This window comes from Coregonus clupeaformis, chromosome 14 (genome assembly GCF_020615455.1).
Source record: "Coregonus clupeaformis isolate EN_2021a chromosome 14, ASM2061545v1, whole genome shotgun sequence".
NCBI lineage: Eukaryota > Metazoa > Chordata > Actinopteri > Salmoniformes > Salmonidae > Coregonus > Coregonus clupeaformis.
The window spans coordinates 46,290,165-46,317,002 of record NC_059205.1 but is presented as its reverse complement, the minus strand read 5'-3'; the positions used below and the strand labels follow the sequence as shown (position 1 = coordinate 46,317,002).

Below are 26,838 nucleotides of genomic sequence, written 5' to 3'. Positions count from 1 at the left end.
AGAGAGGAGGGACCCAGTCAGTCTGTCACAATTTACCCATGATACATCACGGTTTTGATGCTCGTGTTCGAGAGCATCAAAACCAAATAGTTTTTAAACCAACTTCCGGGCCAGTGTTGCCAACTTAGCGGCTTTGTCACTATATTTAGCGAGTTTTCAGACCCCTCTAGCGACACATGTTGAAAAAAGCGACTAGTGACAAATCTAGCGACTTTTTCTGGTGTTATTGGAGACTTTTGGAGACTGACGTCAAAGAACATATCCTTCTTACTCTCAGTGAGCAGCGGGGGGGTGCTGCCGCCCACCCCGTCCCAAAGCACTCACCCCCACCCCCGTCCCAAAGCACTCACCCCCACCCCGTCCCAAAGCACTCACCCTCACCCCCACCCCCGTCCCAAAGCACTCACCCCCACACCCGTCCCAAAGCACTCACCCCCCCACCCCGTCCCAAAGCACTCACCCCCACCCCCGTCCCAAAGCACTCACCCCCCACCCCCGTCCAAAGCACTCACCCCCACCCCCGTCCCAAAGCACTCACCCCCACCCCCGTCCCAAAGCACTCACCCCCCACCCCCGTCCCAAAGCACTCACCCCGGTCCCAAAGCACTCACCCCCGTCCCAAAGCACTCACAGGCGGCCCAGTCCTGCGCAGCAGTCCCTCCCAGCTGCAGTCAGAGCAGGAGATGTTCACCACTCCACGTCCAGACTGCAAATGAATCCCGCCCTGGCTTACATTCAGGGCGGGATGTAAATGTAGTATGTTTTTTACTCACTTTTTGTCTCTCCCACGACTTTATTTCTCCTACAGCTTCCATCACAATGACATGCACATGGGCAATTATGCAAATTTTGCAAACCCGATGATGTGTTTCTTCGCCCGAGTTTAGCGAACCAACGTCGCCATGATGAGATCACCTACAAGTGTGATCGGGAATTTCTATTGGAGAAGCAGTTTCTGCCTATCTTCATACTGTACCGTCTTTGTCAAAACTGTTCGAGAGCATCAAAACCGTTATGTATCATTGGTATATTATGACAGACTTGAATGATCTAGAAATAATATTGAGTAGTCATTTAGGATACAGGTTATTTGTAGATCAATCACTCTCAACTCACCTTTATCCCATTTAATTCAATCGTTTTTAATTACAAGCATAATTGTACGTTTTTACATCCATAGTTGTACGTTTTTATCTATACTTTAAGAGCCAGAGGTAATAATGGTGGGCAAAGTAGCCAAAGGTATGGGACTTTAAGAAAACAGTGTGATGACCAAATGATGCCAAACCAAGGTTAACATTAATCATTTTTTAATGAATATTTCTCAATGCTCATTGACCACTGTATCCTCCTTTTGAGGGGATGTTTGCAGTCCCGCATTGTCTCCACAAGACGGCAGTAGCAGACAAGTGTTGTCATGTTGTCTGCTGACAACAGTCTGAAGATAATCAAAGCATTTATGAAAATTAGGTTAATAAATCACTTACTTCAACTTACTCAAAGAAGAGTACATTATTGAAATACATTTTTTAAATGAAATATTAAAACTATCATGGCTGTAAATGTCACAATAAATAGCTTGCATATTCTCACCCAGAGATCCAACAGGGAAACCTTAAAGGCATAATGCGAGATTCTGGCATTTAAGGCCATGTTCTATTTACCCGGAGTCAGATTAACTTGTGGATACCATTTTTATGTCTCTGCACGCAGTATGATGGAATAGCGGTAGTTTAGCGAGCCAATACTAACTGGCGTTAGCACAATGACTGGAAGTCTTAAGGTACAGTAGCATTGCTATTCTAACTTCATACAGACATACAAGTTCATCGGACTCTGGGTAACCAGAAAAAGGGATTAAATGCCAGAATCTTGCAGTATCCCTTTAATGACATTTTTCACATTACATTATGAAGCTTGACTTCTGAAGTTTTATCTGTAATTTGTAAACCGTGCAAAGATGCTTGTGTGAAGTTATAGTGTGGGTGTGTCAGTTAGACGTAAGTGCACTTTTATTGCTGTTATCATAAATCACACTCAGTAAGGTCACTTCTAGAGATAAAATGACAATACATTCTGGCATTTGTTTGCTGTGGTTTGTCTAAATCTACCCTGATACTTTATGTGCATGACTAATATTTCCTAGGCCTACTGCATGAGCAGGCTCCTGAGCAGAGAGACTTCAGTAGTCTGACAATATATGCATTTTACACCCTAATGCTGGTGAAAACACAGATTTCAAGTAAGGATTTAATTTTCGGAAAATATCTCATGATATTTGTACAAGAGCCATCTTTATGGCTTTATAAACATTACAAAACTATGTGAGCTCCTTTTACATTCTCTTCCATGTCAGTTCATGTTATTGTGGCAATACACACAAGACACCTTTAGGTGGACATATACAATTTACAAACAAAGGGTCCAGCAGACAAGAGGAGCTGTGCTTTAGAGTATTGTCTGTTTGTTTCCATCCACTTCCTCCATTTCTAAGGACCAAGAGGAGACGCAGTCCAATGGCTTTTACCATGTCCCCTCCCATCATGGTGGAGGACTGTAGCGCTTGTTTAATTGGCAGTGTTCTGGGCAAATAAGTGTAGTGGTACACAATTTACCTGGTCACGGGATACTAGGGACTCTCAAGACATTTCCAGTCCATGAACCATTTGATCCAAAAATGTCCATGAACCATTTGAACCAGACATAGAATAAAATAACTCCACCATTGCCTTTTTCAACCCCTCAGTGCACTTTCCCATTCTGTAGCTTTTCCACTTTTACCTTTCCGGGAGAGCGCAGGACGCTAATGCAGCCACGGGCCATTTTATGCATCCACATGACGTTCATAATGTCTAGACAGAAACTGGGGCCCATCCAGGCACAACGGCCACCAAAAGTCACCCGGTAGAAGGGTTCCGTCCCGTACACAGCGTACATCCGGGTGTAGTACATCGGCATGACAGCTATCCTCACCAGGAAGAAGGATGCCGTCATGGCAATTCCGTTGACCATATTTGGTAATGATTTCTTTGGGTAACCAAGCACTTCAAAGAACCAGCTGAAAGATAGACACAGTTAGTACAGTTATGGTGACAGAGTGAGATGGCAGTTGAAGTTGGACTCAATTGTAATGGAGTCATGGATATCAACTGGCATTGTTCCAGTAAGATGACTCACTTTACACATATCTACAGTATACCCAGCACTTAAAGGTTTTAAGTACAATTCCTCAGGGAACTGCACCTCCCTACCTTCAGGCTATGTTCAAACCCTACACCCTAACCTGAGCACTCTGTTCTGCCACCTCTGGCCTCTTGGCTCTCCCACCCCTATGGGAGGGCCGCTCCCGCTCAGCCCAGACAAAGCTCTTCTCTGTCCTAGCACCCCAATGGTGGAACGAGCTTCCCCCTGACGCTAGGACAGCAGAGTCCCTGCCCATCTTCCGAAAACATCTGAAATCATACCTGTTAAACTAACACTCACACTTGACTCTTTTTCTACTAGCACTGACTTTGCTGATAGCTACTTTGAGTAAAAATATACTTACTATGACTGAGATATGTGGTTGTCCCACCCAGCTATATTAAGATGAATGCACTAACTGTAAGTCACTCTGGATAAGAGCGTCTGCTAAATGACTAAAATATAAATGTAAATGTTTAACAGTGAATCTGTATTTTGTCTTTGTTGGATTAAATCAGGATAATAGTATACAATTGGAAATGTATGTGACTCAAAATGTATTATTAAGTATGAAACATGTGTCTCTAATGATGTAGTTCAGACACTGTTCAAGCTTTCAGCTGGGTGTAACTGGTCTGACTCACTATAAGTAGTTAAACATTAACGGTCAATAGTGTTTCTGAAACGGTTGAATGCACTACTACCAACGACAAAAGCCACTATTCATATACTGTAAGGGCAAATAAATTGTTATTTTACGAGGTTCCCTCTACTTCCCAGTAAAAATTATGTTTGTGTGTGCGTGGGTCTATTTGACACAGAGGTTACCTACCGCTGGTTCACACAAGGAGTGGAAAGCTCTGCGACCAGACGGAAGTTAGCAAAATACGGCAACATTCCTATGCTCTAAAAGAGAAAGAGACAGAACAAAGTGCAAAGAAAATAATGGCAAGAGAAGTACCTTCAATAATATGCGAATTCATGATACATCATGATCGTAAACCTACCGTACGATCCATAAAAAATAAAAAATCTAGGTGTACTTACTGGGGTTCTGACACGGTTAATCAAGTTGGGTCACATAGAAATGTTCAAAATGTGTTCAAAAATTGGTGGTGACAATCCAGCAGTGCATGCTTGTACCTCTATGTACTGGTAAGTCCATACTGTTATTAGGCAACATGTGCTCTATGTACCACAACAGAATCCACTAGACAAGATAGGAAGGGACCCCTTCTATAGCCAATTGACCCAGGCCTGTTCTTTTTTAGGACCTTTTTTCATGTACTGTATTGTTAGCAGATTAGAGACACAAGACTGGGTTAATTGATCACACATGTAAGTGGAGGAGAGACATGGAAATAAATACCTAAACAGAAGAAAAGTGCAACTAGTGAGATCTGGCACCATTAAAAGCCCCCATCCCAACATTGAAGAAGAGAAAAAACATTCTAGAGAAAAAAAAAAAGATATGGACTAACTATGTGGATGCTGTTAATGTCTCAATATCCATTTCAAAACCTTACTCTATAATCCATTCTAACATTACCCCCAAAAAGGACTGGAAATTATCCAGTACATTTTACTAAGAAAAGTCAGTGGTGATTTGGAAAAATGAAATGAGAGGAGGACCCTGTCTTTGTATTGGTGTATAGGGTCTAGGGTCAAAAGGTCGAAACAAGCAAAAAGGCAGCATGCACCAATCACCATCATTACAGATTGAGAGAAGTAAGAGAATACATTATGCACAGAAACTCTACAGTCCGGTTTCCTGGAGACATGTTAATCGTTTTTGGTCAAAAAGACCGCAAAATATCCAGGAATTCAGCTAAAAATGTGTTTATTTTAGGAAATCTGTTCAAGTATTCCCAAAAATAAAAAAAGAGACTGAATGTAATCAAGGTATGAAATTATTGTTATTTTTTAAATACAATCTCTTTGTGGGCTTAGTTGTGGTCAATTTGCAGTGTACAAAGTTTGTCAACCATTTTCTCCAACAAAAATCGGCCCACGGCTGAATCTACTTGCCTAACCCTGGTTTACAGTGTTCTATTACTGTGTAATAACCCTAGTAAGTACAGCAAAACAACTGAGTAATAACACTTATAGCACTGTATTTATAGGTCAATAACAACACTGTAAATCAAAGTGTCTCACAACACTATATATCAAAGTGTTCCAAATATAGGCCTACACATATTGGGGATACTGAATGTAAATTGGAACCAAACTATTTCGTCCCTGATTAGCACTTTGTTATCCATTCTAACCCACCCCATCAAACTACATGGATGTTCACCCTTGGCCCTTGTCCCTTCCCCAGCTTGCCTGCACATTCTGCTCTGGGTCAGTAGGGAACTCACCAGTACATAGTAGTAAGCATACAGTGCTGCCAGGTGGTGGATTACAAAAAACTTGTCCCCTATCGCCAGCCAATAGTAACATATGAGCAGCATATCTGCAAGACAGACAAGGGAGATAGCTCACTGTATGGGTCAAGATAATCCATGGAAATATACAAAGTAATACAGGGGTTAAATATGTTTGAAGTGGAGACCCACCTGATATGAGGTAGCCACAGGTTATGGCCACATTTATTTTCACCAGTGACGGATCTCCCCTATTGGTAAGAAGGCACAAAGCACATGTGGAAAATATAGGGAAATATTCCAAATATAAGATTATATCAAGAATATCAAGAATTGCACACTTAGCAGTGACGGAGATTCTTACCAGACTGGGTCTTCATTGACGGCATTGTCAAATAGTAATATGTAGAGACAAAAAAGCCCCACTATCAAGGCGTGAAATGTAGACACAGTTCTAGAAAAAATATCACAGAAATACAGATACACATACTCATAAAAGCATACTAACTTAAACTTGACATTTGGTGGTAGCTGTGGGATTCCATGCCATGGAAAAATGCTACACAACGATATTTGAAAGGGTCTACGCTCAGAAATGTACTTTAACTGGGAAAATTATAATCCAATATGTATTCTGATAGGAGCTTTGAATGACATGATTGAATAATACCAAAATATCACTTCTCAGTCTCCTGATGCTGTACCTGGAGTTCCATTCTACGGTGTGTCTGGGGCTGAGACGGCGGTACCCAGGGCAGAACTGAGCAGAGATCCAGGGACTGACAAAATGGAACAGACACTGGAATGTCACAAAGCTGGTGGCAGCGATGGACAGGACCAGCGGAGAGAAGCTCGCCATTACCACTCGTTACTGAGAGAGAGAAAAACACACAGGGGAGTATAAGTTCATAGTAGAGATGCAAATAGGAACGTGAGATATACACCCGTACAGTAGAGTAAGTCAGACTTTTACCTACATCATGCACTGAATCATGTCAATAGGAGTTTGACAGATATTCTGCTACTGTACCTGTAGGCCTGTGAGCAGTGAGCACAAAGGGAGGAATCCTGACTTGAAATCTACAATACCAGTGTATGATTGACACCGTTTTGGCTATAAAGTAGTTAACCACTAGAGCCCACAGCAACAGACTGTAAACTGAACTTGACTTGATTTACAATGTATAGATAAAACACCTTTGTGGGTCAAAGGACAGATGTGCTGTAACAATTGGCATGCTTAGAACAGTGCTGCACGTTAAAGCATTTATGGTGTCTTTTTTAGTGTACTGTACAGTACAGACATGGTATCACCAACTGTAGATACTGTATACCCAACTATGTCAACACCTACTTCTGTAGTATCTGACCTCAGGCCAGGACCCATGTATTTACCACCGGCGGACCCATGTATTTACCACCGGCTGCCTTGCAACAGTTGGGAATATTTGTTGATTTAGTTTTATTATCACATTTTTTACATTTACATTTGAGTCATTTAGCAGACGCTCTTATCCAGAGCGACTTACAGTTAGTGAATACATTTTTTTTTTTATACTGGCCCCCCGTGGGAAACGAACCCACAACCCTGGCATTGCAAACGCCATGCTCTATCAACTGAGCTACATCCCTGCCGGCCATTCCCTCCCCTACCCTGGACGACGCTGGGCCAATTGTGCGCCGCCCCATGGGTCTCCCGGTCGCGGCCGGCTGCGACAGAGACTGGATTCGAACCAGGGATCTAGTGGCACAGTTAGCGCTGCGATGCAGTGCCTTAGACCACTGCGCCACAGGAGCTATCACGTTGTCATGGGTCAGCCAAAGTGCATGTACTACTACTACGCCCCCCCATATTTCATGCAAGGATTTATTTTGCAAGGCATTTTAGGAGGAAGCGAAACTGTATGGCAAACGGCGTTCTTCAATGTTACTTGAAATGTTGCAGTTCTAGTTCTTCTTCATAGAACAACTCTCATAAATTCTGCTCCCAAAAATAAGCTGATCCCTGCCCTACTAAGAATAACATGTCCGATTCGAAGTACTGTGTTGTTTCTTCGCCAAAATTGTGAAACATTCCTCCTAGTGCCCTTGAGAAAACGGTTGAATGAAACGAACCTCACCTTCAGCTAACATGTGTGGTGCAACCAATCATTGGCTAGTTCTGGAAAGTAAACACAACTCTTTGATCCCGTCTGTGTCGTCACTAGTTACCACAGTCATAAAGTAATACATCTGGCTAAACCCCACCTATTTCTACAATGTCTCTTCTTAAAATCAGATTTTAAACCTAACCACACTATTAACCTTATGCCTAACCCTAACCTTAAATGAAGACCAAAAAGCAAATGTTTGTTTTCATGAATTTTTACGCTAGAGACAATTTTGACTTTGTGGCTGTGGTAACTAGTGACAACCCTCGTCTGGCTCTGTGTCAAAATCACTGACGGTTTGTAACTAAATACTGAGGCACACGTTTATCCCCATACATGTCCCCACAGCCCAAACCCAAACCTGGGGGGAGCTCCAAGCTTTCCTCAAGTGTCTGGTCAGGTAGTTGTTGATCACAAGTGACCCTGTCTGAAATAGCCAATAACTGTGAGAAACGAACGTTATATCATATTGTGAAATACCCTAAATTGTTGCGGGTGGCAGGTAGTTAGTTAAGAGCGTAGTTAAGAGCGTAGTGACAGTAGCCGAAAGGTCGCTGGTTCTAATCCCCGAGCCGACTAGGTGAAAAATATGTCGATGTGCCCTTGAGCAAGGCACTTAACCCTAATTGCTCCTGTAAATCGCTCTGGATAAGAGCGTCTGCTAAATGACTAAAATGAAAAATGTTGCCAGACAGGAAATCTGAACAGCTGATCTGTTTTAAGATCAAGTATTCACAACCTACTTTTTCTAACTAAAGCATGAATAACTACTGTACAATAAAACAAGATCTCTACAGTAAACATTGACTACAGTATACTGTAGTAGTAGGTTATGATGGTAGATACTGTTTTGGCAGCATAAGAGAGTAGCACCATTGAAGTGTGATAGGCAGACAATTTTGATACAAGGCAAGCAAATTGTACATTATTGACAGAAGCATACTGTACTTACACTCAAGTCACCGACCTAGTTTCTAAGAAATTCTATATTCCACCGCGTACAGATACAAAATGTTTGAGTAATTGGCGACACTGACGCCTGCTCAGTAGATCTGGCACACCATTGCACTGGCAATGACGCCCTATACTAACCTTGCCGTCATTGTGTGATACCGAAGCGCGATAACGACAAGTGCATTTCAAGGGGAGCACCATTTCCCGAGATATAAATATCCCCCGTGATGTCGAAACCCAGCCTGTGTACAAGAGGCGTTGGTCGTTTTAAGGACAACTGTTACCGGCTACGCTACACCTTGGCTGAGAAACTGAATTGGGAAAAACGCTTAAAACTGGTTGACCGACATATTTACGCAAAATTACTCCACATTGAAACGCACATCGTAACGCAGGTCGTCTACAAGCCTATTCATTAAAACTATTCTGTTGCAAAACGTTTCTTAAACGAAAGCAAACGGAACGAAACGTGGAGGGACCTACCTGAATTTGGGAAAACGCGTAAAACTGGTTGCCCGACATATTTAGGCTAAATGCTGGAGAAATGTAAACAACCCTGGTTTGCATACAATAGTGAAGCTGTTCACTTACCTTGTTTTTCACATAGCCAATGATGCGAACGGAATGGATTTTAAATAGCCTAATCATAAAGCTGACTTTCAATATTTTAAAGAATAAGGTTGCTAAAATACAAGCTATATTTGTAATGACTATTCCTTTGTGGCTTTGTTTCCCCGAAATGATGTAAGCCTGTTTTGAAAGAAGCTATGGGCGATGAATTCATCTGATGTTTGATAATTGTAGCCTGATGTGGGAGGTACCATATGGTTGATAATTGTAACCTGATGTGGGATGTACCATTAAGCAAGCTTCTTCTTTAAAAAAACAATATGTTTTATAGTCTCTCCTTGTCTTCTCCTCCCTCCATTTCCCCCCTCTCTCTCCCTTTGTTTGTGTGTACGTGCGTTCGTGTGTGTATTGATGGTATGGTATGACGAAACAAAATTGCTAGAGCTGGGTCGCATTCAGTAGGACTCAACGTTTTGGAACGTTCAGATAGAAATAGGATATGTAGAATAAACATGCCTCTCTGACATATAGAATAGGAATCACATCGGCTCTTTTCATGGCATTTCTATCTGCAATGTTCGGAAACATTTGGCAACTGAACATGGGCCAGGATTTACTGTGCTTTGAAAACATCTCGGAAACTCGGAACCTCCGAGTTAAACATTTGCGTTGAGCTTCCTATTTGTTGACACTGATTCTTTCCAAGTGGGAAACTCTGAGCTCATCTTTCTGCCGCGTTCGCGTCTTTCGGAAACTCAGACATTTCCGACTTGCTTACTCGTAGAAAAATGATACCTGAGTTCCTCACCTGGGAAGTGTCAGAATCAACCAATAGGAAGCTCTATGCAAATAACTTAAGTTCATTTAAACTCGGAGGTCCCGAGTTTCCGGCATCTACCACGAGTTTCCAAGTCAGGTAATCATGTTTCAACTCAATTAGAACAAGTACCTCCCAAATAAATCAATTGTGTCAGTTCTTGCTCTTTGAGTTGTAGTTCCGAGTTGCCGTGAACGTAGCAATAGAGCAGGGAGGAGTGTCATACTACTACTGTATGGCGGTGTCATGCGTGATCTACAAATAATAATGAGTAGTTATTTGTGATGCAAGGTTATTTGTAGATCAGTCAGTTGGCTGTCGGCTGCTATGTCGAACAAGCCTACAGTCGTGGTCAAAAGTTTTGAGAATGACACAAGTATTGGTCTTCACAAAGTTCGCTGCTTCAGTGTTATGAGATATTTTTGTACTGAAGTATAATTACAAGCATTCCATAAGTGTCAAAGGCTTTTATTGACAATTACCTTAAGTTTATGCAAAGAGTCAATATTTGCAGTGTTGACCCTTCTTTTTCAAGACCTCTGCAATCTGCCCTTGCATGCTGTCATTTAACTTCTGGGCCACATCCTGACTGATGGCAGCCCATTCTTGCATAATCAATGCTTGGAGTTTGTCAGAATTTGTGGGTTTTTGTTTGTCCACCCGCCTCTTGAGGATCGACCACAAGTTCTCAATGGGATTAAGGTCTGGGGAGTTTCCTGGCCATGGACCCAAAATATTGATGTTTTTTTCCCCGAGCCACTTAGTTATCACTTTTGCCTTATAGCAAGGTGCTCCATCATGCTGGAAAAGGCATTGGTCGTCACCAAACTGTTCTTGGATGGTTGGGAGAAGTTGCTCTCGGATGATGTGTTGGTACCATTCTTTATTCATGGCTGTGTTCTTAGGCAAAATTGTGAGTGAGCCCACTCCCTTGGCTGAGAAGCAACCCCACACATGAATGGTCTCAGGATGCTTTACTGTTGGCATGACACAGGACTGATGGTAGCGTTCACTTTGTCTTCTCCGGACAAGGTGTTTTCCGGATGCCCCAAACAATCGCAAAGGGGATTCATCAGAGAAAATGACTTTACCCCAGTCCTCAGCAGTCCAATCCCTGTACCTTTTGCAGAATATAAGTCTGTCCCTGTTGTTTTTCCTGGAGAGAAGTGGCTTCTTTGCTGCCCTTCTTGACACCAGGCCATCCTCCAAAAGTCTTTGCCTCACTGTGCGTGCAGATGCACTCACACCTGCCTGCTGCCATTCCTGAGCAAGCTCTGCACTGGTGGTGCCCCGATCCCGCAGCTGAATCAACTTTAGGAGACGGTCCTGGCGCTTGCTGGACTTTCTTGGGCGCCCTGACGCCTTCTTCACAACAATTGAACCTCTCTCCTTGAAGTTCTTGATGAGCCGATAAATGGTTGATTTAGGTGCAATCTTACTAGCAGCAATATCCTTGCCTGTGAAGCCCTTTTTGTGCAAAGCAATGATGACGGCACGTGTTTCCTTGCAGGTAACCATGGTTAACATTTACATCATTTAGCAGACGCTCTTATCCAGAGCGACTTACAAATTGGTGCATTCAACTCATGATAGCCAGTGGGACAACCACTTTTTATTTTGATTTTTTTTTGTTATGGGGGGGTGGGGGGTGGGGGGGGGGTAGAAGGATTACTTTATACTATTCCAGATATTCCTTAAAGAGGTAGGGTTTCAAGTGTCTCCGGAAGGTGGTCAGTGACTCTGCTGTCCTGTCGTCGTGGGGGAGCTTGTTCCACCATTGGGGTGCCAGAGCAACGAATAGCTTTGACTGGGCTGAGCGGGAACTGTGCTTCCGTAGAGGTAGGGGAGCTTGCAGGCCAGAGGTGGATGAACGTAGTGCCCTCGTTAACAGAGGAAGAACAATGATTTCAAGCACCACCTTCCTTTTAAAGCTTCCAGTCTGTTATTCTAACTCAATCAGCATGACAGAGTGATCTCCAGCCTTGTCCTCGTCAACACTCTCACCTGTGTTAACGAGAGAATCACTGACATGATGGCAGCTGGTCCTTTTGTGGCAGGGCTGAAATGCAGTGGAAATGTTTTTTGGGGATTAAGTTCATTTTCATGGCAAAGAGGGATTTTGCAATTAATTGCAATTCATCTGATCACTCTTCATGACATTCTGGAGTATATGCAAATTGCCATCATCAAAACTGAGGCAGCAGACTTTGTGAAAATTAGTATTTGTGTCATTCTCAAAACTTTTGACCAAGACTGTATTGTCATTCACCCATAGCATGTCATTAAACCAGCCATATAAGGAGACAGTGCTGTGTGAACTCTATTGCCCCCATTATGACCAACATACATTCAGTTGCTCTCCTGTACAGCTGTTTATAATCACCACTAGATGGTAGGATTCCCTTTCTGTTTTTTTACTCTTGCTTTTTTTCACAAACGTTTTTCACTGATGAATCTATACACTTTCTTGAGTAGTCTCAGACAAGATAAGGCATTTTGACAATGCATAGCTATCTTATGTGGTATAATATCAGATTAAAGTACAACAACAACCATGATGTGTCACATAATGTATGATTAATAGGCTACTTTCTGCATTATTTCCTTGATCAATTAGTTAATCTCGGTTAACCCAGAACTAAAGTCTTGCGTAATTGGTCAGATGCTCTATTAAGTTCTGGGCCCATATTGCTGTGTTTAGACAGGCAGCCCAAATCTGATCTTTTTTTCACTCATTGTTTTTTGAGCAATCAGATCAGCTCTGAAAAAGAGCTGATGTAAAAAGATCTGATGTGATTGGTCAAAAGACCAATTAGTGGAAGAAATATCAGAATTGGGCTGCCTGTCTAAACGTAGCCTTTGTGTTAAGAGAAGAGATCGGAACCGGTGTTATTATACTGAGGAGTACACCACATCAGTCACTGGCTTCATCAATAAGTGCATCGATGACGTCGTCCCCACAGTGACCGTACGTACATACCCCAACCAGAAGCCGTGGATTACGGGCAACATCCGCACTGAGCTAAAGGGTAGAGCTGCCGCTTTCAAGGAGCGGGACTCTAACCCGGACGCATGTAAGAAATCCCGCAATGCCCTCCGACGAACCATCAAACAGGCAAAGAGTCAATACAGGACTAAGATTGAATCATATTACACCGGCTCTGACGCTCGTCGGATGTGGGAGGGCTTGAAAACTATTACAGACTAAAAAAGGGAAGCACCGCCGCGAGCTGTCCAATGACACAAGACTACCAGACGAGCTAAATCACTTCTATGCTCACTTTGAGGCAAGCAACACTGAAGCATGCATGAGAGAATCAGCTGTTCCGGATGACTATGTGATCACGCTCTCCGTAGCCAATGTGAGTAAGACTTTTAAGCAGGTCAACATTCCCAAGGCCGCAGGGCCAGACGGATTACCAGGATGTGTACTCAGAGCATGCGCTGACCAACTGGCAAGTGTCTTCACTGACATTTTCAACATGTCCCTGACTGAGTCTGTAATACCAACATGTTTCAAGCAGACCACCATAGTCCATGTGCCCAAAAACACTAAGATAACCTGCCTAAATGACTACCGACCCGTAGCACTCACGTCTGTAGCCATGAAGTGCTTTGAAAGGCTGGTCATGGCTCACATCAACACCATTATCCCAGAAACCCTAGACCCACTCCAATTTGCATACCGCCCCAACAGATCCACAGATGATGCAATCTCTATTGCATTCCACACTGCCCTTTCCCACCTGGACAAGAGGACCACCTACTTGAGAATGGTATTAATTGACTACAGCTCAGAGTTCAACACCACAGTTCCCTCAAAGCTCATCACTAAACTAAGGACCCTGGGACTAAACTCCTCCCTCTGCAACTGGATCCTGGACTTCCTGACGGGCCGCCCCCAGGTGGTAAGGGTAGGTAACAACACATCTGCCATGCTGATCCTCAACACGGGGGCCCCTCAGGGGTTCATGCTCAATTCCCTCCTGTACTCCCTGTTCACCCATGACTGCATGGCCAGGCACGACTCCAACACCATCGTTAAGTTTGCCGAAGACACAACAGTGGTAGGCCTGATCACCGACAATGATGAGACCGACAATGATAGGGAGGAGGTCAGAGACCTGGCCGTGTGGTGCCAGGATAACAACCTCTCCCTCAACGTGAAATAGACAAAGGAGATGATTGTGGACTACAGGAAAAAAAAGAGGACTAAGCATGCCCCCATTCTCATCGACGGGGCTGTAGTGGAACAGGTTGAGAGCTTCAAGTTCCTTGGTGTCCACATCACCAACAAACTATCATGGTCCAAACACACCAAGACAGTCATGAAGAGGGCACGACAAAGCCTATTCCCCCTCAGGAGACTGAAAAGATTTGGCGTGGGTCCTCAGATCCTCAAAACGTTCTACAGCTGCACCATCGAGAGCATCCTGACTGGTTGCATCACCGCCTGGTATGGCAACTGCTCGGCCTCCGACCGCAAGGCACTACAGAGAGTAGTGCGTACGGCCCAGTACATCACTGGGACCAAACTTCCTGCTGTCCAGGACCTCTATACCAGGCGGTGTCAGAGGAAGGCCCTAGAAATTGTCAAAGACTCCAGCCACCCTAGTCATAGACTGTTCTCTCTGCTACCACACGGCAAGCGGTACCGGAGCGCCAAGTCTAGGTCCAAAAGGCTTCTTAACAGCTTCTACCCCCAAGCCATAAGACTCTTGAACAGCTAATCACGGTTACCCAGAGTATTTGCAATGCCCCCCACCCCACCCCAACCCCCTCTTTTACGCTGCTGCTACACTGTTTATTATTTATGCATAGTCACTTTAACTCTACCCACATGTACATACTACCTCAATTACCTCGACTAACCGGTGCCCCCGCACATTGACTCTGTACCGGTACCCCCTGTATATAGTCTCCCTACTGTTATTTGATTTTACTGCTGCTCTTTAATTATTTTATTATCTATTTTTTACTTATCTATTTTTTACTTATCTATTTTTTACTTAACACTTTTTTTTATTTTCTTACAAACTGTATTGTTGGTTAAGGGCTTGTAAGTAAGCATTTCACTGTAAGGTCTACACCTGTTGTATTCGGTGCATGTGGCAAATAAAATTTGATCAAATTCAAATTTGATTTGATTTTTCACCACAGATGGTTTGTTTATGTTTCTACAGTTGTGGCTAGATGGAATAGGCATATAGCGCCATCTAGTGGTTGCGTCGGGGACAACAGTTGTTGACAACTGTAGCATTGTAGCTAAGCATAACCTTAACCCTCTTCCTAACCTTAACCTCATTCTCCTAACCTGCTATGTTAATTCACCTAACCTGCTGCGTTAATTATTTGAGCCTGCTACGTTAATTCACCTAACCTGCCACGTTAACTATCCTAACCTGCCACATTTGTTTATTTTTTATTTAACCTTTATTTAACTAGGCAAGTCAGATAACCTCTACGGGATCGGTGTCCCGTATACGGGACGGTGCACTAATGTGATTAGCATGACTGTTGTAAGTAACAGCAAACTTTCCAGGACATATGGGCAGAAAGCTTAAATTGTCGTTAATCTAACTGCACTGTTCAATTTACAGTGGCTATTACAATGAAAAAATACCATGCTATTGTTTGAGGAGAGTTCACAACAACAAAAAACGTATCACGTCAACTGGTTTGATACATTCACCTCTGAAGGTAAATAATGTACTTTCATTCAGTAATCTTGCTCTGATTTGTCATCCTAAGGGTCCCAGAGATAAAATGTAGCATAGTTTTGTTTGATAAAATCAATTTTTATATTCAAATGTAGGAACTGGGTTCTACAGTTTGAACCCCTGCTGTCTCTAGCTCCACACCCACCACATCCGGCCATCTAGATGTGTGAAAGTTAGTGTATAAGCTAATAATCCATAATGTATGATATTCCTGGGAGTGTGTAAACTTACATTTTGTATTACCATATCATTTTTGTATGTTCTCTATAGTTATGTACTTGAAAATGTATCAATTGACCAATTCGTCACATTTGGGCAGACTTCATACAAAATAGTCCAGTATTGCAATGCTTCACTGGATCAATCTGAAACATTGCACACACACTGCTGCCATCTATTGGCCAAATTTTTAATTGCGCCTAAACTGCAATATTATGTTGTGGCCTTTCTCTTGCATTTCAAAGATGATGAAGAAAATAAATACATTAGAAAACACATGTTTTTTTGTATTATCTTTTACCAGATCTAATGTGTTACATTCTCCTACATTAATTTCACATTTCCCAAATTTCAAAGTGTTTAATTTCAAATGGTATAAAAAATATGCATATCCTTGCTTTAGGTCCTGAGCTACAGGCAGTTAGATTTGGGTATGTCATTTTGGGCGAAAATCTAAAAAAGGATCCGATCCTTAAGAGGCAAGAACAAATTCTTATTTACAATGACGGCCTACCAAAAGGCAAAAAGCCTCCTGCGGGTACGGGGGCTGGGATAAAATAAATAAATATATATAAATATAGGACCAAACACACATCACAACAAGAGAGACAACACAACACTACATAAAGAGAGACCTAAGACAACAACATAGCATGGCAGCAACACACGACAACACAGCAAGGTAGCAACCCAACATGAAAACAACATGGTAGCAGCACAACATGGCAGCAGCACAACATGGTAGAAGCACAAGACATGGTACAAACATTATTGGGCACAGACAACAGCACAAAGGGCAAGAAGATAGAAACAACAATACATCACGCGAAGCAGCCACAACTGTCAGTAAGTGTCCATGATTGAGTCTTTGAATGAAGAGATGGAGATAAAACTGTCCAGTTTGAGTGTTTTTTGCAGCTAGTTCCAGTCGCTAGCTGCAGCGAACTGGAAAGAGGAGCGACCCAGGGATATGTGTGCTTTGGGGACCTTTAACAGAATGTGACTGGCAGAATGGGTGTTGTATGTGGAGGATGAGGGCTGCAGTAGGTTTTTTTATTTTTATTTTTTTATTTATTTCACTTTTATTTAACCAGGTAAGCCAGTTGAAAACAAGTTCTCATTTACAACTGTGACCTGGCCAATATAAAGCAAAGCAGTGCGATAAAAACAACAACACAGAGTTACATATGGGGTAAAACAAAACATAAAGTCAAAAATACAACAGAAAAATATACAGTGTGTGCAAATGTAGCAAGTTATGGAGGTAAGGCAATAAATAGGCTATAGTGCAAAATAATTACAATTAGTATTAACACTGGAATGATAGATGTGCAAGAGATGATGTGCAAATAGAGATACTGGGGTACAAATGAGCAAAATAAATAACAATATAGGGATGAGGTAGTTGGGCGGGCTAATTTCAGATGGGCTGTGTACAGGTGCAGTGATCGGTAAGGTGCTCTGACAACTGATGCTTAAAGTTAGTGAGGGAGATAAGTGTCTCCAGCTGTCATAGGCTGATGTGGATGCGGTGTTGGAGTCAGGCGCAGGACACAGAAGCTTAGTCGATCCGACTTTAATAGTCACAGAGGCAAAATACAAAACAACGGGCCTCAACAAACAGGAGGCGAGCGATTACGCAAACAGTGCGTAAAGTGCGAAAAGCACGAACAACAAGAAAACAATAAACCTACACCAACGGACAGGCGTACAACAACACACAACTACAAACAAAACCAAAGGAAACTTATAGATGACATAATCAATACATGATATGAAACAGGTGCACCAACCAGACAAAACCAAACAAACACAGAGAACATCAAACGGTAGCAGCTAGTACTCCGGGGACGACGAACGCCGAAGCCTGCCCGAACAAGGAGGAGGAGCAGTCTCGGCGGAATTCGTGACACCAGCTTCAGAGATTTTTGCAATTTGTTCCAGTCATTGGCAGCAGAGAACTGGAAGGAATGGCGGCCAAAGGAGGTGTTGGCTTTGGGGATGACCAGTGAGATATACCTGCTGGAGCGCATACTATGGGTGGGTGTTGCTATGGTGACCAATGAGCTAAGATAAGGCGGGGATTTGCCTAGCAGTGATTTATAGATGGCCTGGAGCCAGTGGGTTTGGCGACGAATATGTAGTGAGGACCAGCCAACAAGAGCGTACAGGTCACAGTGGTGGGTAGTATATGGGGCTTTGGAGATAAAACGGATGGCACTGTGATAGACTACATCCAATTTGCTGAGTAGAGTGTTGGAGGCTATTTTGTAAATGACATCGCCGAAGTCAAGGATCGGTAGGATAGTCAGTTTTACGAGGGCATGTTTGGCAGCATGAGTGAAGGAGGCTTTGTTGTGAAATAGGAAACCGATTCTAGATTTAACTTTGGATTGGAGATTCTTAATGTGAGTCTGGAAGGAGAGTTTACAGTCTAACCAGACACCTAGGTATTTGTAGTTGTCCACATACTCTAGGTCAGACCCGTCGAGAGTAGTGATTCTAGTCGGGTGGGCGGGTGCAAGCAGCGTTCGGTTGAAGAGCATGCATTTAGTTTTACTAGTGTTTAAGAGCAGTTGGAGGCTACTGAAGGAGTGTTGTATGGCATTGAAGCTCGTTTGGAGGTTTGTTAACACAGTGTCCAATGAAGGGCCAGATGTATACAAAATGGTGTCGTCTGCGTAGAGGTGGATCTGAGAGTCACCAGCAGCAAGAGCGACATCATTGATATACACAGAGAAAAGAGTCGGCCCAAGAATTGAACCCTGTGGCACCCCCATAGAGACTGCCATAGGTCCAGACAACAGGCCCTCCAATTTGACACATTGAACTCTATCTGAGAAGTAGTTGGTGAACCAGGCGAGGCAGTCATTTGAGAAACCAAGGCTATTTAGTCTGCCAATAAGAATGCGGTGGTTGACAGAGTCGAAAGCCTTGGCCAGGTCGATGAAGACGGCTGCACAGTACTGTCTATTATCGATCGCGGTTATAATATCGTTTAGGACCTTGAGCGTGGCTGAAGTGCACCCATGACCAGCTCGGAAACCGGATTGCATAGCGGAGAAGGTACGGTGGGATTCGAAATGGTCGGTGATCTGTTTGTTAACTTGGCTTTCAAAAACATTCGAAAGGCAGGGCAGGATGGATATGGGTCTGTAACAGTTTGGATCTAGAGTGTCACCCCCTTTGAAGAGGGGGATGACCGCGGCAGCTTTCCAATCTCTGGGGATCTCAGACGTTACGAAAGAGAGGTTGAACAGGCTAGCAATAGGGGTTGCGACAATTTCGGTGGCTAGTTTTAGAAAGAAAGGGTCCAGATTGTCTAGCCCAGATGATTTGTAGGGGTCCAGATTTTGCAGCTCTTTCAGAACATCAGCTGTTTGGATTTGTGTGAAGGAGAAGCGGGGGGGGGCATGGGCAAGTTGCAGCGGAGGGTGCAGAGCTGGTGGCCGGGGGTAGTGGTAGCCAGGTGGAAAGCATGGCCAGCCGTAGCAAAATGCTTGTTGAAATTCTCGATTATTGTAGATTTATCGGTGGTGATAGTGTTTCCTAGCCTCAGTGCAGTGGGCAGCTGGGAGGAAGTGCTCTTATTCTCCATGGACTTTACAGTGTCCCAAAACATTTTGGAGTTAGTGCTACAGGATGCAAATTTCTGTTTGAAAAAGTTAGCCTTTGCTTTCCTAACTGCTTGTGTATATTGGTTCCTAACTTCCCTGAAAAGTTGCATATCGTGGGGGCTATTTGATGCTAATGCAGTACGCCACAGGATGTTTTTGTGCTGGTCAAGGGCAGTCAAGTCTGAGGAGAACCAGGGGCTATATCTGTTCTTAGTTCTGTATTTTTTGAATGGGGCATGTTTATTTAAGATTGAGAGGAAATTACTTTTAAAGAACAACCAGGCATCCTCTACTGACGGAATGAGATCTATATCCATCCAGGATACCTGGGCCAGGTCAATTAGGAAGGCCTGCTCGCTGAAGTGTTTTTGGGAGCGTTTGACAGTGGTGAGGGGTTACGGATGCAGGCAATAAGGCAGTGATCGCTGAGATCCTGGTTGAAGACAGCGGAGGTGTATTTAGAGGGTAAGTTAGTCAGGATGATATCTATGAGGGTACCCATGTTTACGGATTTAGGGTTGTACCTGGTAGGTTCGTTGATAATTTGTGTGAGATTGAGGGCATCTAGTTTAGATTGTAGGATGGCCGGGGTGTTAAGCATATCCCAATTTAGGTCACCAAGCAGTACGAACTCTGAGGATAGATGGGGGGCAATCAATTCACATATGGTGTCCAGGGCACAGCTGGGGGCTGAGGGGGGTCTGTAGCAAGCGGCAACAGTGAGAGATTTATTTCTGGAAAGGTGGATTTTTAGAAGTAGAAGCTCAAACTGTTTGGGCACAGACCTGGATAGTATGATAGAGCTCTGCAGGCTATCTCTACAGTATATTGCAACTCCACCCCCTTTGGCAGTTCTATCTAGACGGGAAATGTTATAGTTGGGGATGGAAATTTCAGAATTTTTGGTGGCCTTCCTAAGCCAGGATTCAGACACTGCTAGAACATCAGGGTTGGCGGAGTGTGCTAACGCAGTGAATAACTAAAATTTAGGAAGGAGGCTTCTGATATTTACGTGCAGAAAACCAAGGCTTTTACGGTTACAGAAGTCAACAAATGATAGCTCCTGGGGAGTAGGAGTGATACTGGGGGCTGCAGGGCCTGGGTTAGCCTCTACATCACCAGAGGAACAGAGGAGTACTAGAATAAGGATTCGACTAAAGGCTTTAAGAACTGGTCTTCTAGTGCGTTGGGTACATAGAATGAAGGGGGCAGTTCTCCGGGCGTTGTAGAAAAGATTCAGGGCATTATGTACAGAAAAGGATATGGAAGGATATGAGTACAGTTGAGGTAAACCTAAGCGTTGGGTAACAATGAAAGAGATAGCATCACTGGAGGCACCAATTGAGCCGGTCTCGGCGTGTATGGGGGGTGGAACAAAGGAACTATTTGAGGCAGTTTGAGAGGGACTTGGGGTTCTACAGTGAAATTGTATAATAAGAACTAACCCAAACAGCAATAGGCAAGGCATATTGACATGGGAGAGAGGCATAAAGCAATCACAGGTGTTATTAGAGAGAGCTAAGACAACAACTGGTAATAGCGATAAAGTTTGGGCTGAGGCTAAACAGAATAAACAGGACAGGGTACCGTGTAAAGGAACAGTCCAGCAGGCATCAGCTGTGCAGCTGAGTGATCATAAGGTCCAGTGAACAGCAATATGTGAGTCCGAGAGCAGTTGAAATTGGTGCTTCAGCACAGCTAGCAGGGAGCACAGTTGTAGTTTGCGTGTGCTAGCGGGCCAGGGCTAGCAGATGGATCTTTGTGGTCGTCACAACGGGAAGCCTGTTGAAACCACATCAGACGATTTCGTCGGCAAACCAGTCGTGTTGGATCGGCGGGGCTCAGTGTCAACACTAGGAGGTCCCGTCCGGTTGACAGAGAGGTAGATAGCCGGGAGATGGGCCTGAGGCTAGCTCAAGGCTAACTGGTGCTTGATATGGGGCAATGGTAATTAGCCAACAACAGGTTGCAGCTAGCTGGTTGCGATGATCCGGCGCTAGGGTCCAGTGATTCCGGCAGAAAGTCCGATATGCTCTGGGTCGATAGCACGCTGTGCAGACTGGCCGACTTAATTGTCCAGGCTAGAGCTAGAGCTGGCTGGTGGATAGTGTAGGCCACGGACAATGGTGAAGACGCTAACGGTGACTAATAGCAAGTAGCCATTCAGTTGCAGCTACACTAGTTTCAGCTTAAGGTTCTTGATGAAAGTTATAAAGAAATAATAGAATCCTTTCCACGTTGGGTGAGGCGGGTTGCAGGAAAGTATATTTAGTTAAAGAATGAAAAGTAAAATTGAGAAATATATACAAAATAGACAAAAAAAACAAGAAACTGGATATTTACACTAGGACACAGAATAAAACCACGACCACACTGCTACGCCATCTTGGACCTACTGTATCTCAGATAGGGGGGAGTGAGGCCTAAGAGGGTTTTGTAAATAAGCATCAACCAGTGGGTCTTGCGACGGGTATACAGAGATTACCAGTTTACAGAGGAGTATAGAGTGCAGTGATGTGTCCTACAAGGAGCAATGTTGTGCTGGTAACGAACATCTAGCCGCTCGAGAGCACCCTTACCTGCCAATCTATATATTACGTCTCCGCAATCTAGCATGGGTAGGATGGTCATCTGAATCAGGGTTAGTTTGGTAGCTGGGGTGAAAGAGGAGTGATTACGATAGAGGAAACCAAGTCTAGATTTAACCTTAGCCTGCAGCTTTGATATGTAATAAGAGAAGGACAGTGTACCGTCTAGCCATACTCCCAAGTACTTGTATGAGGTGACTACCTCAAGCTCTAAACCCTCAGAGGTAGTAATCACACCGGTGGGTAGAGGGGCATTCTTCTTACCAAACCACATTACCTTTGTTTTGGAGGTGTTCAGAACAAGGTTAAGGGCTTGTTGGACACTAAGAAAGCTTTGTTGTAGAGCATTTAACACAAAATCCGGGGAGGGGCCAGCTGAGTATAAGACTGTATCATCTGCATATAAATGGATGAGAGAGCTTCCTACTGCCTGAGCTATATTGTTGATGTAAATTGAGAAGAGCGTGGGGCCTAGGATCGAGCCTTGGGGTACTCCCTTGGTGACAGGCAGTGGCTGAGATAGCAGATGTTCTGACTTTACACATTGTACTCTTTGAGAGAGGTAGTTAGCAAACCAGGCCAATGATCCCTCAGAGACACCAATACTCCCTAGCCGGCTGACAAGGATGGAATGGTCTACCGTATCAAAAGCTTTGGCCAAGTCAATAAAAATAGCAGCACAACATTTCTTAGTATCAACGGCAATGGTGACATCATTTAGGACCTTTAAGGTTGCAGTGACACATCCATAACCTGAGCGGAAACCAGATTGCATACCAGAGAGAACACTATAGACATCAAGAAAGCCAGTCAGCTGAATGTTGACAAGTTTTTCCAAAACTTTTGATAAACAGGGCAAAATAGAAATTGGCCTATAACAGTTAGGATCAGCTTGATCTCCACCTTTAAATAAAGGATGCACCATGGCTGCCTTCCAAGCAATGGGAACCTCCCCAGATAGGAGAGACAGGTTAAAAAGGTCAGAGACAGGCTTGGCGATGATAAGGGCTGCAACCTTAAAGAAGAAAGGGTCTAAACCATCTGACCCAGATGGTGTTTTGGTGTCAAGTTCATTATCCTAACCTGCTATGTAAATAAACCATCTGTGCCGACAAATTATCAGCATCACCACACCAGAACTAATGGTGCTTTCTAGTCAACTCAGAAACTCTGAGTTAAAATGTATGTACTTTTTTTTGCGTATAGCTTCCTATTGGTTGATTCTGATATTTTCGAAGTGGGAAACTGAGCAAATTCTTCTACAGCGAGTTTCCAAGTTGAAAATGTCAGAGTTTCAGAGTTCCGAGTTGTCTTGAAAGTGGCATAATGCTGCTCATTATCTCACGCATCCTGTTGTATCATGACAGATGATGTTTACGTAGTCTGTCCTCGAGATATTTTCAATTAGGCTACCTGAGGTGCCTCTACATGAGTGAATATGAATATGATTCGAACATGGTTTTATATCCAATGTTATGGCATGAGCTAAAGTATATGACTAGTAAACTATCTCTACATGTACCCCAGGCCTACCTGTTATTACTGTAAATGAGACCACACATCTGATGAAGTACTTTGGATTAAGTGTTACCTTAATTATGCAATTTACTCAAATTGGGTCATTACTCTGGATGTGTGTTACTGTGCCAATGTTATTGGATTGGATTCTGTCTACTATATTGTCTGTTTGTGGGTGGTAAAAAAGGTAGTCATCAGGCAACATAATCAAGTCAAAGAGAATCCATTATACTTGGGGGAGGGGAGGGGGGGCATGATCTCTCTCTCTCTCTCTCTCTCTCTCTCTCTCTCTCTCTCTCTCTCTCTCTCTCTCTCTCTCTCTCTCTCTCTCACACTCTCTCTCTCTCTCTCACTCTCTCTCTCTCTCTCTCACTCTCTCTCTCTCTCTCTCTCTCTCGTAGTAATAGTAGTAGTCGGCATGGAGCAGAAGGATGACCAGGGGAAAATAGTGTCACATTTCTAGGCTGGGTACAGGGGGATGTATTTGTCTGAGCTTTACAGTTGTTCTACTCTACATGGGTCAGGATCTCAGTAGCAGTGTGAAGCACCACATATGTCAGTGTAATCTGCTGATACAGGACCTCAGTCACCATTCTAAGTCTCTAGTTTTTTCCGCAGTCAGTTTCTCCATATTTAATAGGGATCCGAGTCCATGTTTGTTTGGAAGGAAACCATGCGTGACAGAGGGGGTCAAGATCCACAGCTGGGGAGCATTTACAATAGAGTTGGAACGAGTGGGATGGTTGGGTCACCATTATGGAGAGAGAAAGTTGGTGGAGAGAGAAAATTCCCATCCCTTCTTTCCCTAGTCTATGCAACTTGAAATGTTCAATAGGATCTGGCTCCAGCAGATACCTTCCCACACCACAGACGCTGGGAAACATACGAGATGAGACATGATGTCGAATGGTGCCAGATAGGATGGTGCGTTACCGCCACCAACAGCACAGGCAGAGAACTAGCTAGCTAGCTAGTGCAGTGTTTCCCAAACTTCGTCCTGGGGACCCCAAGGGGTGCACGTATTGTTTTTGCCCTAACACTACACAGCTGATTCAAATAATTAAAGCTTGAGGATGACTTGATTATTTGCTGTGTAGTGCTAGGGCAAAAAAAAAAAACTTGCACCCCTTTGGGTCCCCAGGACCGAGTTAGGGAAATGCTGAGCTAGTGTGTACTAGCTAGTGTGTACTAGCTAGCTAGCATGTACTAGCTAGCTATTTAGCTAGTGTGTACTAGCTAGCTAGTGTGTACTAGCAACAGTGGTTAACATAACGCCCTGGACCAGAGCTAGTGTGTCAACCGATATGTGTGTAGCACATTGACGCCATGGACCAGAGCTACTGACTCACGAGATACACTTGACCAACAAATGTCGACTTTTCAAGCGCACATACCGTTTGAGACACACGCGCATGCGCTTTGAGGCTCGCAGACCACACAGCGTCAGCGCGCATAGTCTGCAAAAAAAAATACATTTGTTGATGTGCCCTTGAGCAAGGCACTTAACCCTAATTGCTCTGGATAAGAGCATCTGCTAAATGACTAAAATGTACTGTATGATGCTCAATGTGTCACAATGGCTTTTTGGTTTCTAGTAAATCATAAATGACAGTAGGCCCAATGGCCACAGCTGGGGAGAATTCCGAGTTGGGATGGGGGTCTCACTGCATAGGAGAGGGAAACATGGAATTCCCAGAAATGTGATGACCATACAAGGGCATTTGAAATAAATCATGAGATAAGTACTTAAAGTACCAGTACTTTAATCCTAAGAAGCCCAGACATGGTCAGTACTATCTTTGCCAGTGGGAGCTATTCTCATGCTGGGAAAGATTGGAAATTGTGTTTTATTTTACTGGGTAGTATTTGACGGAATATGGCTAGTTGCCAGTACTCTACTCTGCTCTCCTCATTTTGGATTGGAGTTTGAGCACTACACACACACACTCACACACACACACATGCAAAACAAATCTCTTTCTGCCCATTTTTAACCCTCAGCAATAAAGATCCATGCCATGTATTTGCCGGCAGGACCTGATGTAGAGAGAGACAAAAATGAATGATGGACTTAACATTAAATGTATTGGCATTATGATGTGGCTTTCTGCCACTGCTGAAATAAGCCCACTGACAGTTTTCATGAGAAATGTCTTGCAGTGGCGATTTTAGCATGGGGCAAACAACATTTTTATTGTTATTTTTACATGCATGCCAGCAAAGCCACTACACAACACAACACAACACTAAACAATACATGAATTGCACTATAACGGTGACAAACGGTGCCCACAAACTGTTAGGGCCTACATAAAGCTGTCCCAAAAGCAGAGTCCCAACAGCAGTCCCAACACCTTACCACTGCTACACATGGCTATCAGCGGAGCCTTGTCTGGCAGCGAAACTGTTCATTCAGCCTCATTTACTGCCTTTAAAAAACCCATAGCTGATATGGCTGACTTGCTTAAACAAATGTGGTGTCTATTGACAATTGAGAAGTACAAACTATGGCATATCGGGATGACGAGCAGATAAGAGGCAATCCGTAATTTCGATTAAGACATTAATGAGCGAGCTAGGACGGACGTAGTCAATAAAACTATTTGTTCAGCACTTTTGAAATGTACAGCGACAGAATTCAGAACATTGGCCGTTCTTACAGTATTCTCCCTGTACACCAAGTCAGAACCGTAGGATAAATAAAGGGGGCATATAAGCAGACAATGAAAGCTCTTACAATATTTGATGATTACATTTCTCTAAAACAGTCTATAGGCTACATGTGCACCACCAAGTCAGAACAGTAGGCGACATTAAGAGGGGAAACGGGACCAAATTATTAGTGTGAGGCACATGGGCTACTAACAGCTTACTACACAACATACACTTAGTATTACTTTTTTAGCTACAGTATACATATCTCCCTGGCATATTACATAATTTATGCAGCAGCATAAAATACATTTTTGGCTCTGCCCCACTTGCCCTGAATGACGGGTCGCCACTGGATGTTTGTGATTTGGGCAAACACATTCATTTTTCAGGAAACTGAAAGTCTTAGCTGTCTCACTTCCTTCCTAAGGAAAAACACAACGGTTAACAGCCATTGCTTCAGTGTAGTGTGCCTACAGCA

At 43.5% G+C, this 26,838-nt stretch overlaps 1 protein-coding gene across 5 annotated transcripts; it reads right to left on the bottom strand.

Annotated features, from left to right (window-relative positions):
• Positions 1-1,293: 1,293 nt before the first annotated feature.
• Positions 1,294-9,886, bottom strand: LOC121580821 (TLC domain-containing protein 4-B). Of its 5 annotated transcripts, none has more exons than XM_041895888.2 (7): positions 9,515-9,886; positions 6,257-6,423; positions 5,917-6,006; positions 5,745-5,803; positions 5,547-5,641; positions 4,016-4,089; positions 1,294-3,058 (listed from the first exon to the last, which is right to left on the bottom strand). In XM_041895888.2, exons 2-7 carry the CDS (start codon positions 6,409-6,411, stop codon positions 2,743-2,745), a joined length of 789 nt encoding a protein of 262 aa, XP_041751822.1. In that variant the 5' UTR covers positions 6,412-6,423; positions 9,515-9,886; the 3' UTR covers positions 1,294-2,742. The 5 variants fall into 5 exon arrangements, with proteins under 5 accessions (XP_041751822.1, XP_041751820.1, XP_041751821.1 ...); XM_041895886.1 differs by lacking the exon at positions 9,515-9,886 and adding an exon at positions 9,248-9,505; XM_041895887.2 differs by lacking the exon at positions 9,515-9,886 and adding an exon at positions 8,795-9,221.
• Positions 9,887-26,838: the final 16,952 nt, after the last annotated feature.

Bases quoted from the DNA above. Each gene is read 5' to 3' on its own strand.
- LOC121580821 (XM_041895888.2), bottom strand. From the start codon at position 6,411: ATGGCGAGCTTCTCTCCGCTGGTCCTGTCCATCGCTGCCACCAGCTTT. The intron at 6,007-6,256 runs GTACAGCATCAG...TATTTTTTCTAG, and splicing joins ACCGTAGAATGGAACTCCAG to AACTGTGTCTACATTTCACG. The intron at 3,059-4,015 runs GTAGGTAACCTC...TCTATCTTTCAG, and splicing joins ACTCCTTGTGTGAACCAGCG to CTGGTTCTTTGAAGTGCTTG.